At 39.5% G+C, this 18,331-nt stretch overlaps 1 protein-coding gene across 1 annotated transcript in view; it reads right to left on the bottom strand.

The window, feature by feature from the left end:
- FGD4 (FYVE, RhoGEF and PH domain containing 4) overlaps positions 1-18,331 on the bottom strand; it is a 263,589-nt gene that overhangs the window by 36,942 nt on the left and 208,316 nt on the right. Inside the window, 6 exon segments of the mRNA XM_050748560.1 lie at positions 274-420; positions 724-782; positions 3,436-3,574; positions 9,570-9,726; positions 10,459-10,604; positions 13,245-13,334. Coding sequence (XP_050604517.1) covers positions 274-420; positions 724-782; positions 3,436-3,574; positions 9,570-9,726; positions 10,459-10,604; positions 13,245-13,334 — 738 coding nt within the window.

Below are 18,331 nucleotides of genomic sequence, written 5' to 3'. Positions count from 1 at the left end.
GGTGCCATCTTGGCACCACTGTTCACCACGGGTTCATGCCATTCTCCTGCCTCAGCCTCCCGAGTAGCTGGGACTACAGGCGCCCGCTACCACGCCTGGCTAGTTTTTTGTATTTTTAGTAGAGACGGGGTTTCACCGTGTTAGCCAGGATGGTCTTGATCTCCTAACCTCACGATCCGCCCGCCTCAGCCTCCCAAAGTGCTGGGATTACAGGCGTGAGCCACCACGCCCGGCCTATAGTTCTTATATGACTTGTAACACTATAATACTCACTAAGAAAAGGTAGCGTTCTTGTGCTGATGTGTTCCGAGCAGCTAGTTTGAGGATCTGTCCTTCTTTTATTAGTTCATTTGAAGGGTTTACAATGTCTTCTTCTTCTCCCAACATTTCATAAATCTCTAAGAGTTTCTTTAGGTTCTCCTAGGAAATTAAAACAGCAAGATCACATACAGGCAAGTTTCAACCTAGTAGTTTTAATAATACTATGACCTTAACTAAAATGTAAATTCAGAAGGGATTAGGAGTAAGCATACATTTTGATATAAATTCCATCAATTATTAGCAAGTTCAGAGAGTTATTCCAGATAACATTAAACATTTCATAAACATTCTTTTTGGTTCATCTATTTCAATTCACTTTGGTCCAAATCTACATAGTATTGAGGCAGTATTATTGATAATTGTCTAATCAGAAGGCTCCTGTCTCCTCCGAAAACCACTTACCATTTTTCTTATTGCACTATTAGAATGGCTTGCTGCTGTAGATATAATTTCAAGTGATTCTAAATGGGAAAAAAAGAAAAGTAAATAAATATGCTTTGTCCTTTCTGTGCTTCTATATAGCTGAATAACTTACTAAATTAAGAAGTCTGAGACCAAAGATACAACAAAAATAGTGGCATTTTCCATTTATAAACGGTATACTTTCTAAAGTTCATTTGTAAGCAAATTACTTGAAACTTCATATTTCCTTATGAAAAGTCACACATGATGATTAGGCTCACAGGTTTAATTAATCCCTAATGAACCATCAAAATTAATAAGCAGAGATAGAAACATCACTGCTTTTCCTTAGTTCATCTCTTGAGCTGTGGCCCCAGCCCAACTTATTTTGTCTCCCCCTATCCTGGATCCTGTATTGAGTGCACAGAATTGCCCAAATCAGAATAGTTCTCCAAACTGTAAACAAAAATTCAGTTTCTTCTATACTCAAAGACTTTGAAACTTACAGCGTACCCTAACTCCATACTAGGTACTTTGCCAGGTACTTACGGTATCAATTCTTACACAGCCTTAAACCATTAAGTATTTTAGCTTCATTTGGCAGATGAATGAAATGGGGAAGTAATACAACTTGGCTGAGGTCACACAGCTATGCTATTGGAGGGCCAGATTTAAACCCAGGTTTCTGACTCAAAAGTTCTAAAATATTTCAGGAGCAGTAAGTATTTTACTAGTTGTATGAGCAAATTAACCACTAAGCATAGCCTACTTTCTCTGGGAAAATACATTCACAATTCTAGCCTGGGTCGGGTGAAAGGGACTCTTCTGAGGCCAGTGTTGGAGGGTTTTGTTGCTGTGGCAGCTGGGAATGGGAACTCTGTGGTGTGGACATCATAGGAGCTCCAGGGGCTGCTGGTGGATGCTGAGACCTCTTGCGGGACTGACACCAGGGAAAACCTCTCAATCCTAAATCACGTCCCGTTTTCTTCTTTTCTTTTTTGTTTTGTGAATACTGGCCTGCCTAATTCTGTTACCACAACAACCCTGAGACTTTTCAACTACATTTTTTGTCTTCTGTGCACTGCTGGACAGAATGCACTTTTGCTGCTTTCGCTTCTACTTTTAGGTCACCAAAAGCCCTTCTCCTGTGATCTCTTTAGAATTTTAGTTTAAGTAGCAATGAAAAACAAACGAAAAGGAATAAAATGCCATACCATGTCACCAACTTTTTCATTTTTGACATGGGCATCTAAGGGGATACCAAAGTCTGAGTATAGAAGAAACTGAATTTTAATTTACATTTTAAAGAACTATTCTGATGTGGGCCATGCTGTGCACTTGATACAGGATCTAGGATACAGGAAGACAAAATAAGACGGGATAAAGCCACTGCTCTAGAGATGAGTTCGAGGAAGAGCAGTGGTGTTTCCACCCCCACCCCCACCACTAGATCTGCCACTCAAATTAAGCAGTCAGGTGAGATGGATGGAAGTGGAGACAGGGCAGAGTTCCCAGGAAGTAGTTGGTTTGAGGAGATGGCAAGTCGAGTTCATTCTACACTATGGAAGGGGCGAATGGAGAAGAGAAGTTTCTGTGATCAGTCACTCAAATGGTGGGAGAAACACATCTGAGACAGCCTGTGTTCTAGAAAAGACTAAGGATCAGGGCCAGGAGCAGTGGCTCACGCCTGTAATCCCAGCACTTTGGGAGGCCGAGGTAGGTGGATCATCTGAAGTCAGGAGTTTAAGACCAGCCTGGCCAACATGGTGAAAACCCGTCTCTATTAAAATTACAACAATTAGCTGAATGGCTTGAACTCGGGAGGTGGAGGTTACAGTGAGCCAAGATTGTGCCACTGCACTCTAGCCTGGGCAACAGAGTGAGGCTCTGTCTCAAAATAATAATAATAATAATAAAAAGAAAAGGTTAAAGATCCAAGACAAAAAATGTTTTATGTACTTCATCTCTCATCAAGGGTCACTTATGACAGAAAACAAGAAATTACAAGGGAAGGTAGCAATGTTTTAAGGTTGTACACAAGTACCCTTACTGCTTGTTGAATATCAAGCCACTGTTATTTCTTAAATTTTCATTCATGCCTTTACAGTTGATTCACAAAAGTACAGAAAAAGGTAAAGTATTATTGAAACTTATAAGCCTTTAAAAAAAAAACCCTTTCATTATAATCTAAGGAAAAAATAAGACATCTAACAGAATTAAAGTTTTCTTGGAGAAAATGTTACTGGACAATAAAAAGCACCATTTCCTGTTATGGTAGGCATGTTAGGGCAGGTGGAACCAACTCTGCTTAGGTTATTTTTACATAGTGAATGTCACCTTAGCTTTCTTGGTATGCACCAACCTATCTAATTAAACAGCAGCACTTGTAATTCTGAATGGTTGTATTCTTCCTCTGACAAGGAAATTGTGTATTGCTATTCTAGATGTCTTTAAGTCTATAATTTTATATTTCAGAGCCAGTGACTAACATGAAACCAGAAAAATAAATGTGATTTGCACTGCTCTAAACTTGTCATTTTGGCTCAAAAGTGACTTGCCTAACTGAGGTGATGATAACAATTTCCAATGAAATTATCTTCTAACAGCAACATTTGACTAAAGTAGCTGTGAGATATATTTCCCTTTGAAACCATAAGGCTGCTTGGCCACTTGCTTATTCCATAATAGAGAGAAAACAAAAAAAGCATTTACTTTTAGCATCATTCCAGTCCAGGGAATCAGGAGGCAATTTCCTTAGATAGTCCTTAAGGAGCATCTCATACCGGGGAATCCGCTGAACAGGTTCTAGCATGTGATGCTGCAAAGTTAAGCTCCCACAGATTTTCTGTTTCTGTAATGAGAAAGGTTTTCTAAGAAACATTTAAAAATTAGGTTAGCAAGTCTAAAAACTCACTGTAAAACAGAACTTTCGTCAAGGACAATATTTTTTGACAAAGTTGTCCATCACCTGCATGAAATGCAGATTTCTGGCCAGGCGCAGTGTCTCACACCTGTAATCCCAGCACTTTGGGAGGCTGAGATGGGTAGATCACCTGAGGTGAGGGTTTGAGACCAGCCTGGCCAACATGGCAAAACCCTGCCTCTACTAAAAATACAAAAATTAGCCAGGCATGGTGGCACACACCTGTAGTCCCAGCTATGCGGAGGCTGAGGCTGAGGCTGAGGCAGGAGAATTGCTTGAACTCAGGAGGTGGAAGTTTCAGTGAGCCAAGATCATGTCACTTAGCCTGGGTGAAGAGTGAGACTCCATCTCAAAAAAATAAAAAAAAATGGCCGGGCGTGGTGGCTCAAGCCTGTAATCCCAGCACTTTGGAAGGCCGTAATGGGCGGATCACAAGGTCAGGAGATCGAGACCATCCTGGCTAACACGGTGAAACCCTGTCTCTACTAAAAAAATACAAAAAACTAGCCGGGCGAGGTGGCGGGTGCCTGTAGTCCCAGTTACTCGGGAGGCTGAGGCAGGAGAATGGCGTAAACCCAGGAGGTGGAGCTTGCAGTGAGCTGAGATCTGGCCACTGCACTCCAGCCTGGGCAACAGAGCAAGACTCCGTCTCAAAAAATAAATAAATAAATAAAAAATAAAAAAAATTTAAAAAATTAAAAAAAAAAAAGCAGACTTCTGAACCCCACTTCAATCTATAACATCACAATCTTTGGGGAAGGAGATGGAGAATACGCATTTTTTTCTTCTTTTCTTGAGATGGAGTCTCACTCTGTTGCCCAGGCACACAGTGGTGTGATCTCACTGCAACCTCTGCCTCCTGGGCCCAAGTGGTCCTCCCACCTCAGCCTTCCAAGTAGCTATAGGCATGTGCCATCATTCCCAGCTACAGAATATGCATTTAAAAACACCTGATATTTCTATAACACTGAAGTTGAGAACTACCAATCTGGTGTAAGAACAGAAAGGGGGAAAAAAATCAAGCAGAATTTTAAGCAAGAAAATTCCAGATTGCTGACAACCACTTCAATTAGTCACTACAAGGGTTTGTGAAGTCACATCATTAAATCATTCTATAGAGATGTTTCAAAAGATGTGCCTGTTTAATGAGGTTTGCTAAGAACAACTGTATTAAATGACTTTGGACTCAGCAGAAACTATTTCATAATAAGGCTATGATAAATGTCATTGCCTTTGAACTTAAAAAAGACTCCACAAAGAAGAATAACAAGATCTGGGCATCTTATCTGTCAGAAAATTTTAATTTTTCATCAGTTCAAAGCATTCTTTTTCATTAGAAACCAATTTCTGTAAATAGAACTCCATTTCTTAGGGCAAAATTAAGTCTGTATCACTTGCTTCCAAGAAGCTGTTAACAAAAGAGAGGAAAAAATAAGAAATGTTCTTGTTCCTGTTAAACAAAGCAGAAATCCCATTAAAATATATACTGAACTCACACCACAATCAGGACACTGCAAGGCATCAAAGCTATCTTAAGACATAGTGTTTGCATTTGAAGCAAACAAGTAACTAAAGGCTTCACAGAGAAGGGAACATTTAATGCAACCTCTGATGAGTGCAGGTTTTGGAGAAAAAGACAGACTAGGGAGCAAGTCCAGGGGAGAACAGGCCCACGGTAATGAAGCATGAAGTATGTTCAGTGAAAGGGACAGACAGGTTTTCTTGGCAAAAAAGATAAGTGGAGGGAAATAGAAGATGTAAAGTAAAGGTAATATGAGGTAATGATGTCAAGGTGAGTTTAGATTTGTTTCATCTAATGTAGATTTTTGTGCATGACAGTTGTATCATTAGATCTGAGCTCTATTAGATTAATCTACTACAGCGTAGCTTTAGGGGGACGGGGGAAACTAGTTTGGAAGTTGTTACGACAGACCAGGAAGAAAATAATAAGGGCCTGAAATTGGCATAGAAGTTGAGAGAATAATAGCTTTCTTTAATAAAGTTTAAGATATTAATTATATAAATTTAAATATGTCATTTGATTTTCCCAAAATCTATTATGTACATCAAGGAAAGTATTACTGATCCTAAATATTTTATATGAAGAAACTGTGGCTTTCTAAGGTCAAGTAAGTGGCAGACTTAGAATTCTAAACTAGGTTAGTTGATTCCCAATCTACCACTCTTTTCATAAGCCATGTCGTTTGGTCATAATATGGAGAAGACAGACATTGTAGAGACAGAATTCAGAGGATGATAAGACAATAACTACCACTATCACTACCATCACCACTATCATTTAGTGAGCACTTACCATGCAACAAGCACTATGCTAAGCAATTGGAATACATTATTTCACAGGCAAATGAACACATACAGAGAATGAAGACATGTAACAAATCAAAGATAAAGCTAAGTTGTCAAGCTCTGGTAAATGACAGGATAATGGTGTCACCTAATAAATCCAATACATATCAGAATAATTATCTACTCTACACAAGGCCTAAAAAGTCAGATAGAAAAATGCTTGCGAGCTAAAAATAGGAAAAAATGTTGACTTTGTTTGGATGACAAGATGTTCACATGCTCAGCTATCTGTACCTGGAGTTTGGGAGTAGAGAACTAGACTAGAAACAGCAATCCTAGAGGAACCTGTCTGGCAAGATAGTTAAAGGCGTGCGGGAATAAGATATCACTGAAAAGCATGAAAAGAAAGATTGTAGAAGGCAAACTTTATGCTCTGCCCACGTTTCAGAATTAGCAAAAGAAGCTAGTAAAAATCAAAGGAGCCCAGTAAGGTAGGTGAGTGTTTAATTACAAAAGAAAAGAAGGTTAAAAAAAAAAAAAAAAAAAAAAAAAAGGAGTGAAGAGGATGAGGCAGGCTTTTTGGCTACAGCTGAATGAAGAGACTGGCAAATCCTCCCTGTTAAAAGCAGCTTATAGGCCAGGTGCAGTGGCTCATGCCTGTAATCTCAGCACTTTGGAAAGCCGAGGTTGGGGGATCATTTGAGGCCAGGAGTTTGAGACCAGCCTGGCCAACATGGCGAAACCCCATCTCTACTAAAAGTACAAAAATTAGCCAGGTGTAGTGGCACACACCTGTAATCCCAGCTACTCAGGAAGCTGAGGCACAAGAATCGCTTGAACCCAGGAGGCAGAGGTTGCAGTGAGCCGAGATCATACCACTGCACTCCAGCCTGGGGCGACAGAGCGAGATTCTATCTCCAAAAATTAAAAAAAAAATTAAAGCAGCTATAAAGCTAGATAAAATTGACAAAACAATATCTGCATTTTAGAAATTGATTAAAAGGCATGCAACAATCTGAAATCTGTTTATGCTTTAAAAATTGTTGAACTTTGGGTAAGAACGGTGAGAATCTGTGGCATGCTAGCCTGCAGCTGCTCCTGTCCCTCTCCCAGCTCAGTCACTAGGAAGGGGGCGTCAGGGTGGCATGGGCTGTGAGGACTGGCGGCTCCTCTGCTGAGGCTGAAAAGGGCTCATTCAATTTGGAATGGTGGGGAACACACACACCCAACAACATCAGTAGAAGTGAAGATCCCTGAGGTGAGCGAGGGGTGAGAGCCAATAACTCTCCTAGCCAGAAGTTGTGGTTGTGGATGTGAAAAAATATAATAATTGAAAAGAAAAATTCACCATAGGTTCAACAGCAGATTTGAGATGACAGAAGAATCAGGGAACTTGAAGAAAAACTAGTAGAAATTATACAATCTGAATAACAGAAGAGAGATTGGGAGGATCACTTGAACCCAGGAGTTTGAAGCCAGCCTAGGCAACATAGCAAGACACCATATCCAAAACAAACAAAAGGAACCCATAAAATTTGTGTAATGGGAGTAAAAAGATTAAAAAAAAAGAGAACATGAAAAGGACAGAAAATATTTGAAGAAATAATGGCTGAAAACTTCTGAAAATGATTTAAAAAAAAATCAATCCACAAATGCAAAAAGTTCAACCAACCCTAACTAGGACAAATACAAAAAGGTCCACACCCAGACACATCATATTTAAACTGTTGAAAGCCAAAACACAGAGAAAATCTTGAAAGCAGCAAGAGAAAAGTGACTCATCACATACATGGGAATATCAATACAATCAATGGCTGGCTTCTCATCTCAAACCACAGAGGATGGAAAGCAGGAGAACGACATATTCAAAGTGCTGGCAGGGACCCCATATACTGGTTGAGTGTAGTGGCTCATGCTTGTAATCCCAGCACTCTGGGAGGCTGAGTCTAGGTGTTTAAGACCAGGCTGGGCAAGAGAACCAGACCTTGTCTCTACAAAAAAATCTAAAATTTAGCCAGCGTGGTAGTGCATGCCTGTAGTCCCAGCTACCTGAGAGGCTGAGGTGGAAAGATTGCTTGTGCCCAGGTGTTGAAGCCTGCAGTGAGCTGTGATTGGGCCACTGCACTCTAGCCTGGGTGACAAGAGCAATACCTTATCTCTAAAATAATAATAATAATAATAATAATAGTTATAGAAACAAAGACTGGGCGTGGTGGCTCACCCCTGTAATCCTAGCACTTTGGGAGGCTGAGGTGGGCGAATCACGAGGTCAGGAGATCGAGATCATCCTGGCTAACACGGTGAAACCCCGTCTCTACTAAAAATACAAAAAATTAGCTAGGTGTTGTGGCAGGCGCCTGTAGCCGCAGCTACAGGCTGAGGCAGGAGAATGGCGTAAGTAAACCCGGGAGGCGGAGCTTGCAGTGAGCCTAGATCGCGCCACTGCACTCACGCCTGGGCAACGGAGCAGCGAGACTCCGTCTCAAAACAAACACACACACACAAATTATAGAAGCAAAATAGAAAATAAAAAAGGAAAAACCCATATACTAGGAATTCTGAATCTAGCACTTCATTCTTCATTCATTCAATAGTCAAGAAAAAATAAGTGTAGTCCCAGACAAAAAGACTGACAGAATTCATTGCTAGCTGGCCTACTTTTTAAGAAACAACAATCATGTATGCTGAAAGAAAGTTACTCTAGAAAGGGCAAATATAAAAGTTAGTATAAAATAGACTTATAGATACATTTTTTCTCATATCCTTCCATAACAATTGTAGCACTGTATTATAGACTCACAACATACAAAAAACGTAATATACAGGACACTAACAGTACAGAGCACAGAGGAGGGAACAGAGCTATATTGGAACTAAGTGTCTACATTTTACAAGAATTAAGGTGAGTATAATCTGAAGTACATTGTGAAAAATTAAGATGCATACTATAATCCTAAAAGCAACCACTGGAAAATAACTCAAAAAATCGTTGACAGAGGAATTAAAATGGTACAATTAAAAAAATTCCTATGACACAAAATAAGACAGTCAAGGAGCAAAAGAAGTCCCACGCCAAGAATCTTAGATGATCTAAAATATGCCTCTTCAATATCAACTGTATCAAAGAATATGATATTAACAATTTCGGCTAGAGAATCAAGTGGAAATTATTACGGTATTATTAAAGTGTGTTATTCAGGTTTGGTGACACAGAAGAAAATGAGGATACAGATATCAAGTGACAAAAAAAGAATGATTAGTTTCCCAAATCTCAAGGTTTACAGCAATCATTCTTTATATTCCTTCCAACAACTCAACCTCTGAAATAATGCAAGAGAGGCACAGACCTGAATGTGAACTCATTTTGTAAATTTATGTAGACCCTAATAAAAATCATCCTCTGCTGGTCTCAAAAGCAAATGGAGAAGTTATTGCTTAGTACGCAGCATGTGATTGATGTCTATTTCAGCTTTGCAGAGATGATCTTGCATAATTCGGCGTAGTATGAATTTTGGCTAGGTGTCCCAGATCTCTAGATCTCAGTTTTAGATCTAGAAGACTGTATAATTTGTATGGCAATAGTAATTTATAGCTTTGAATGAAACAGTCCTATTACCTGAATTTCTTCAACCACTGATTTGAATTGGGGAATACGTTCTGTCATGTTTTTAACCAATTCCATTGCGTTATCAAATCCTTTCACATATTCTCCATACATCTTAAGGAATGGTGCCAATTTCTGAAGGATGTCTCCAATTCTAGGAGTAGTTTCCCTGTATCAAATGTAGAAAAACAAGTCATTAAAAAAAATTTTTTTTTTTGAAACAGGGTCTCTTTCTGTCATGTAGTGCAGTGGCATGATCACAGCTCAGTGCGACCTCGACCTCCCAGGTTCAATCAATCCTCCAGCTTCAGCCCCCTCAGTAGCTGGGACTACAGGCACGCGCCACCACGCCTGGCTAGTTTTTTGTATTTTTTGTAGAGACAGAGTTTCACCATGTTGCCCAGGCTGGTCTTGAACTCCTGGGCTTAGGTGATTCGCCTGCCTTGGCCTCCTAAAGTGCTGGGATTACAGGCATGAGCTACCACGCCCGGCACATTAAGATTTTTTATAGAATGAGTGAACTGACAGGACTAGAGAGGAAGTCATCACATTCTACATACGCTCTGTGCTTTATCTCATTCACCGTACTATGAGGCTGGTAGAGAACAATGCAGCACCTTTTTAAAGGGACTATAGGAATGTCATAGCAAAGAGAGATGTTCTGGAATTCTTGAAGCTCCACATGACCCGATATCTTGTCTTCACTAGCCAAATGATAGTTTGGAGAGCAGACATGAAGTCCTTTGTACGACAACTTCTATCAGTAGTCTTCAATGTAAAAATTTAGCATAAATGTCTAGTTACAGTTGTGTGTGGCATTTCTATTTCAATTTAAAAGCTGAAAAATACAGCATCTTATATGACTGCCTTAAACATATCATTTTCTATCTACTCCTCTTACCATTCTTGCATTCGTTTCTCCAGCTCTGGCAAGAGGAATTTACTATGGAAGGCATTTATTGATGAAATATTAGAAAAGATTTTATTCACCATCTCTGCTGGAAACGAGCCTCGGTTTGCTTCTTCCAACAGTTTGCAATAAAATACCTGAATAAAAGAATAATGTAAGCATTACTTCACATTTACTGGTTAACCACCTAGCACTGTGCTAGGCACATAGTGGGCTCTTAGTAACTTTTTATTGAGCAATTGGAAAAGTTTATGGTTCAAGAAAATCCTTTGAAATTTAGGAGTATATGCTTTGATTTAGAAGAATCAGGAATAAGAATCAGAAAGTTTTGATTCTAATCTAGGCTATGCTCCTATCCATAGGAAAATTATGGTGAATAATTCACCCTTTCTGTGCCAGAAAATTTCCAATTGAGGTTAATAGAATTTACCCTTCCTATCCATAAGCCAGAGTTAAGAAATGTGAAAACACTTTATGTACACACAATAATTGTGGTATTTTTCACTTCTCTTTATGTTTTGAAAGACTTGTTCACTTATTACATATTTCCCTTTATTGTAGTTTGCTGATGTAAGTCTCATTTTTCCTGTTAAAACTGTATGCTCCTTGGGAAAGGGGAACATCATGATTTAGTTCCCACAACAGAACAAGTGCATAATATCTGGCCAATGAATGGACAAAGGAATATTTCAATTCTCAGATATTTACTTGCTTTTTAGTAAATAATAATGCACAGTAACATAAAACACTGATACGCAGGGGGAAAAGTCTCTTTCTACACATAGTAACACGTACGTTGAAGACAAAAAAAACAACAAAAAAACCCCAAACCTTCAGTCTTAGCTATGCTTCACTAAGGTTACTATACCTCTTAATTGCCATTCTGTTACATGTAGGCAGAAGGAGGTCTATTCCTTCATAATATCCAGATGGTTGTTAATTTTCTAAATTCACCTCCACTGTATTTTCTTGAGAGGCAAAAAGAACAAAAAATTATGTCCTTAGAGGCTCCAATAGTTAGGTTACTGTAGTAATTAGGACTCTAGAATTCTAAAAGGTCAGCAACAGTGGCTAATGAGTTATTTGGCTTTAAAAAACCACATAACGGCCGGGCGCGGTGGCTCAAGCCTGTAATCCCAGCACTTTGGGAGGCCGAGATGGGCGGATCACGAGGTCAGGAGATCGAGACCATCCTGGCTAACACGGTGCAACCCCGTCTCTACTAAAAAATACAAAAAATTAGCCAGGCAAGGTGGCGGGCGCCTGTGGTCCCAGCTACTCGGGAGGCTGAGGCAGGAGAATGGCGTAAACCCAGGAGGTGGAGCTTGCAGTGAGCCGAGATCCGGCCACTGCACTCCAGCCTGGGTGACAGAGCGAGACTCCGTCTCAAAAAAAAAAAAAAAAAAAAAAAAAAAAAACAACATATAACTTGATAAGAGAAGAGAAATACGTCCACTATGGGAATATCTAAAATTTCAAGTCTGTAATTCCCATAAGGAAGAGAGTTGTTTCAAAAGTACAAACTTCACATTATTTGATTTTGGCTTATGATGAAATTCCTTTAAAAATGAATATGTGACCCATAAACTCATTCTTTCAAAGAGCATAAGCCTTAAAATGGCTTCCCACGGCTCACCCTAGCAGGCAAGCAGTTCACTTCTGAAACTAATGATAAGGAGGTACGCACAGGATTGCCTGTTTCCATGAAATTCCAGTTTCCAGCAGCAGAAGTGGGACAATTCTTACAAGTAACACTCTAACATGGCAGCTTTCCCTTCTAACAAGGAGTCTGTATGGGCAATCAACCATTTGTCCTATTTATTGCTGATACAGGATTAAGATGCCTCAGTGGCCGGGGGTGGTGGCTCACGCCTGTAATCCCAGCACTTTGAGAGGCCGAGGTGGGAGGATCACAAGGTCAGGAGTTTAAGACCAGCCTGGCCAAAATGGTGAAACCCCATCTCTACTAAAGATATAAAAAATTAGCCGGGCCTGGTGGTGCATGCCTGTAATTTCAGCTACTTGGGGGGCTGAGGCAGGGGAATCGCTTGAACCCGGGAGGTGAAGGTTGCAGTGAGCCAAGATCGTGCCATTGCGCTACAGCCTGGGCGACAGGGCCAGACTCCGTCTCAAAAAAACCAAAACACAAAAAAAGATGCCTTAGTTTTCAAAAGTTATTCTTATAATATGTTCTTAGACTTTCCAAGTGTATATTTGAAATGATACTCAAGGTTCCATGATAAAAGTACAAAACACGATAAAGTAGATTCACACATTAAACCAATATCAGCTGGGCAACTTTATGCCAGCTACTATATTAAATGTTTCATACAAGGTTGAACAAGTGAACTTTCAAAATCCCTTCTGGCCCTATGACTACACCAGCTCAGATCACTCGCATAATGCTAGATAGCAAATGAGGCAAACAGAATCAATGATTTTTAGCATTAGAATCATCAATATCTTACTTAGATTATAATGGTAACATGGTTCTTAGGATGACAATGAAAGGTCAAGAAACAGACTAGTGTATAAGTTTACAGGACACTTGATAAACACGTTTTGTGATTCACACAGAGAGAAACCTCTACTGTTTACAAATTAGAAAATGCCCATACTTGACCAAGCTGAAAGTGCTGGAGATTTCCTTGAGCAAGTACTTTTCACTAGTCTAAAACAGGCCCTTCCTTCATGCAGTTTCTAAAATACTTTCATTACTAGGTTAAAATGATGTACAATGCCAAAATATCAAATAATTCTGCGAAAGAAAATCTTACCTGATCTAAGAGGTCAAGTCGGTTGACATAAGCTCTTTCGGTAAGCAAAAGTTCATTGGCTATTTTGTGAAGTTTTTGCTCATTAGTCTCCTAAAAATTGAACAGATATTCACACATTAGGAAAGATACCTTGGACAATATTTCTAAAGTAAAAAACACCTCTTCAAATGATTTGATCGAAACAGTTTTCTCAAGCTTTTCAGTTACTCAGTTCTTTCAGCCATCAAGAGATGTCAAATCAGAAACGAACAAAACTAGAAATTAGTAAGCAGTTGGATTTAAACTATAGTTTCTCCTTTGACCTCTGCAGCAGTTACCACCATCGTATCTACCTTTTTCCTGGAAATCTTTTATATTTTTCAGTTTCTAGCATTACTCTTTCTTCATTTTTCCATCTTTCTCAGGCTACTCTTTGGAAATGTTATCACTCAGACATCTTGTCTGATTATCAGCTCTATACATTCATTAAGTTTTTATTTAAAAAAAATATTTTATTAGGCCAGCTGCAGTGGCGCATGCCTATAATTCCAACACACTGGGAGGTAGAGGAGGGAGGATCACTTGAGCACAGGCGTGGTAGCGCATGTCTATAGTCCCAGCTACTTGGGAGGTGGAGATGGGAGGAGGTTGAGGCCACGTAAGCCATGACTGTGCCACTGCACTCTAGCCTGGGCGACAGAGCAAGACCCTATCTCAAAAAAAATAGAAAGAAAAACTTCAGTCAAATAATACAGAAAATAGTAAAGTGAACTCCCACATGCCCATCAAGATTCAACAAGTATCAACTCATTGTTAATCTTGTTTCATTTACGCTCCCCCTCACCTCTGTCTGCCCATATTATTTTCCATTAAATCCCACTTTATTTCTTCAGTATGTGTTTATTTAACCCTTAAATATATTTATATAACCCTACCAGTTTCATGATGACAGAAACATTTTTTTCTTGCTAGCTGCTGTATCCCCTGTGCCTACTACAATGCTTCAATAAAAACATTGGTATTCAATACAATATTGCTGAACAAATGAATGAATGAGTAGCAATCACATACCTAACTATCGCTGGACATTTATTACTACTTTGACATGCTGACAACACAAGCCCAAATTCATCTTTTCTGAGAAACCTCTACCCTACTACTAACTCCTAATTTTCTCCTCCTGGTAATGGTACAGTTACCTGGCTTTGGAATCTTGAATTAAACTTTGTTCTCTACTATGGCATCCTAACTGCTACCAAGTCCTACTTATGATACTATGTCTAAATTTAGCATTCATCCTTTAAGCTGTCAACACTGCCACCCTGTTTTGCTCATCTCTTCTCAAGCCCAGCCCAATCAATAGCTATCAAATGGTCTGATTCCAATATTTTGTGGTTCTTACCTTGTATATTGCTGTATGAGAAATCTTTCTAAAACTTTTCTTTGTTCCACATTTATAAAGCATTGCCAAGAATGAATTAATCCTTATAAATACTAAAAAGAAACAGTATTTCCAAATAATTAAGCCATTGTCTCTGAATGTTATTATTTTTGTATTTTATCAATTGTTTTGTGGAAATCTTTCTAATGTATATGCTAAGATTTCTGCTCTGAGAAAAATATATAACAAAGTTATATCCTTCCATGTACTTCTCTCTTTTTTTTTGAGACAGAATTTTCTTCTTGTTGCCCAAGCTAGAGCACAATGGCGTGATCTTGGCTCACTGCAACCCCCGTCTCCTGGGTTCAAGTGATTCTCCTGCCTCAGCCTCCTAAGTAGCTGGGATTACACGCATGAGCCACTACGCCCAGCTAATTTTGTATTTTAAGTAGAGACAGGGTTTCTCCATGTTGGTCAGCCTGGTCTCGAACTCCTGACCTCAGGTGATCTGCCCCCCTCAGCCTCCCAAAGTGCTGGGATTACAGGCATGAGCCACCGCGCCTGGCTCCTTCTAAGTACTTTCTAGGGTTATTTATCTTAAAGTGAAAAGAAAATTCTAAACTTAAAAAACAAAACAAAACACTTTGCATTGCACACATAATTCTACTTTCACAGAAAGAAAAGCCTTCGTTCGTCTTCTCCTCAGTGACAGGATAAAATCCATACCGTGTACATTCAGGGTAATTCAGATCTCCACTCACTTCCTCAAACTTCCTTCTCATTCTATCATCACAGGCACCATTCCCTCCAAACACATCACTCAAATGCATGTTTGATTACCATCCAAATGTGTCCCTGAACATCTCGAAACCTTTCTGCTTTCCATCCTCTGCCTGGCATATGCTCTTGCTATTGTAGCTCTCTAGGCGTCTAAGACACTTTTCTTTTGATGGTTGCATTTCCAATTCTTGTCCATGGAGCCTTCTTCAACTATTCAAAGCCCTTGGGCTTGGTCCTATTAGAAGGCATTTTGTGTTTCATATGCAAATCTTTGTATTGAAAACTTTCTATCTACTACTTTGCTGAAATACCCTCCCTTTCTCTGTAGGAGATTATAAAGTATAGGTAAAACTCTAGAAGCAAAGTAGACCAAAGTATATTTTAAGCCAGTGTCTAACTTATGTATAAATACTACATTTTAAACTGTGTATAAATGCTACTAAGTTCTACGAATACTTCACTGTGTTCACCTCATGAGATCTACTTCATGCTTTACACTTTACATACAAGATCCATTCTAATATATAAAGTTAATGTGTTGCTTCTTACAGTGGCATTGAAATGAAGTATTTTTAGGTGAAGTCCTCAGGTAAAGCAATATAATACTGTTTAAATAATCTGTGGTCTCAGAAACACAGATATAAGAACTATGTAGTCATCTAGTTGCACAATTAGTCAAAGTTTTGGTTTAACTTAATACAATTCGGGATAAAGTATTGGCACTGTTGGTTGCCAGCTTGGCATATTTCCCACACGTCATTTCTTAATAGTATCCAGGTTGGGTTAGTGTATATATTACTACTATACAGTCAGTTCCTCTAGGGAAACAGACCTTATTTCCAGATCAAAAGATGGAGCCCTGAATAGCGTAAGAATCCAAGTACATAGTGATTGGTTCCGGAGATGAGATATGAGGAAATATACACTGAAGGCTTTGGCAATAGGTAGCTTCCTATTCTTAAGGCAGAGCCAATGGGAAGACGTCTCCTTTTGGGGTTCCCAGAAAATGAGAGTATATGGAGGCTTAAGTGCTATGAGCAACCAGCCCATAACCACAGGAATGAAACCAACACACTTCATTATTGTTTAGGCCAGGCTAAGTGTTACTTGTGGCCAGAAGTATCCTGATTGATATATGAAACATATGCAGGATACTCCATGAAATTTAAAAACCTAAGTAATTTTTAAGCAATTACTACTTATAAGGAGAAAGAGATAAAACTTAAATACATTGTGGGATAAAAATGTGACTTTCCAAACTGTAATAAGTAAACATAAATGCATAGTAAATACGTAAGATACCTATCAACATTTCAGAGGAAGATACAGGAATATGCTGTCCTTCATATTCACAGGAAATACTCCCCTGTATCAATGTTGTAAGCCCTTTGTTTTATTTTGCTGTGTTTTTTTTTTTTTTGAGACAGAGTCTCACTCTGTCACCCAGGCTGGAGTGCAGTGGTGTGATCTCGGTTCACTGCAACCTCCACCTGCTGGGTTTAAGTAATTCTCCTGCCTCAGCCTCCCAAGTAGCTGAAACTACAGGTGCATGCCACCATGCCCAGCTAATTTTTTGTATTTTTAGTAGAGACGGGGTTTCATCATGCTGGCCAGGCTGGTCTCGAACTCCTGACCTCGTGTTCTGCCTGCTTTGGCCTCCCAAAGTGCTGGGATTACAGGCATGAGCCACTGTGCCCGGCCTGTTTTGCTTTTCTAAGCAGGAACGGTTGAGGCATAATTTATAAACAGTAAAATTCGCCCTTTTTGGTGCATAGTTCCAGGAGTTTTGACGAATGCATGTGATAATGTAACCCAGACTTCCCCAACCTTTTTGGCATCAGGGACCGGTTTTGGGGAAGACAATTTTTCCATTGACTGGATTGGGGTGGGGAGAGGTTTCACGATGATTCAAGCACATTACATTTATTGCACACTTTATTTCTATTATTATTACATTGTAATATATAAGGAAGTAATTATACAACTCATCATAATGTTGAATCAGTGGGAGACCTGAGCTTGTTTTCCTGCAACTAGGCAGTCCCATCTGGGAGTGATGGGAGACAGTGACAGATCGTCAGTCGTTAGATTCTCATAAGGAGTGGGTAACCTAGATCCCTCACATGCGCAGTTCACAATAGGGTTCAAATTCCTATGAGAATCTAATGCTGCTGCTGATCTGACAGGAGGTGGAGCTCAGATGGTAATGTGAGTGATGGGGAGCAAGTCTGGAAATACAGATGAAGCTTCACTTGCTTGCTTGCCTGTCCCACTACTCACCTCCCGCTGTGCGGCCCCATCCCTAATACGCCACAGACCAGCCAGTACCAGTCTGTGACCCACAGGCTGAGAACCTCTGATACAACCGCTACCATAACCAAGATATGGAATATTTCCATCATGCCTCAACTATTCTTGTGCCCCTTTGCAATCAACCCCGTCTATCCTCCTATCACCAGATCCTGGTACCTACTGATCTTTCCTTTTCTATGTCATGTAAATGCATGTGCCTTCTTAGTCTTGCTTCTGTCATTCAGCAAAATTCATTTGAAATACATGCATGTTGTTATTAGTAGCAGTAGTTTATTCTTTTCAAGCCCCTGGTTTTATTCTGATAGTGGTGATGTATCGTTTTGACTCACTCATACCCTATGTTCTGAATATCTTTAAAGACAGCAACCTGGCAGAACTTGTGCCATGATAAAATAATACATCTTTCATGAATCAGGGAATATGTTAACTAACAGATCTTACTATGCATTACTGCTATGCAATGAAGTCACCCCTGAGGTCTTCCACAATCCTACAGGATCTTAAATAGGAAGCTTATCAGAACAATCTGCTGACTGCAAAGCATGCTTTAGCTGAACTTGGCAATTGTGGATATCCTGGTCAGATTTTGCAAAATCCAAGGGGGATGCCAGCAGTTATTAGCAAAAGCTATGCT

The sequence above is a fragment of the Macaca thibetana genome, chromosome 11 (assembly GCF_024542745.1).
Source record: "Macaca thibetana thibetana isolate TM-01 chromosome 11, ASM2454274v1, whole genome shotgun sequence".
Lineage (NCBI taxonomy): Eukaryota > Metazoa > Chordata > Mammalia > Primates > Cercopithecidae > Macaca > Macaca thibetana.
The sequence above is the reverse complement of the archived record's forward strand: the minus strand, read 5'-3'. Positions and strand labels throughout refer to the sequence as shown.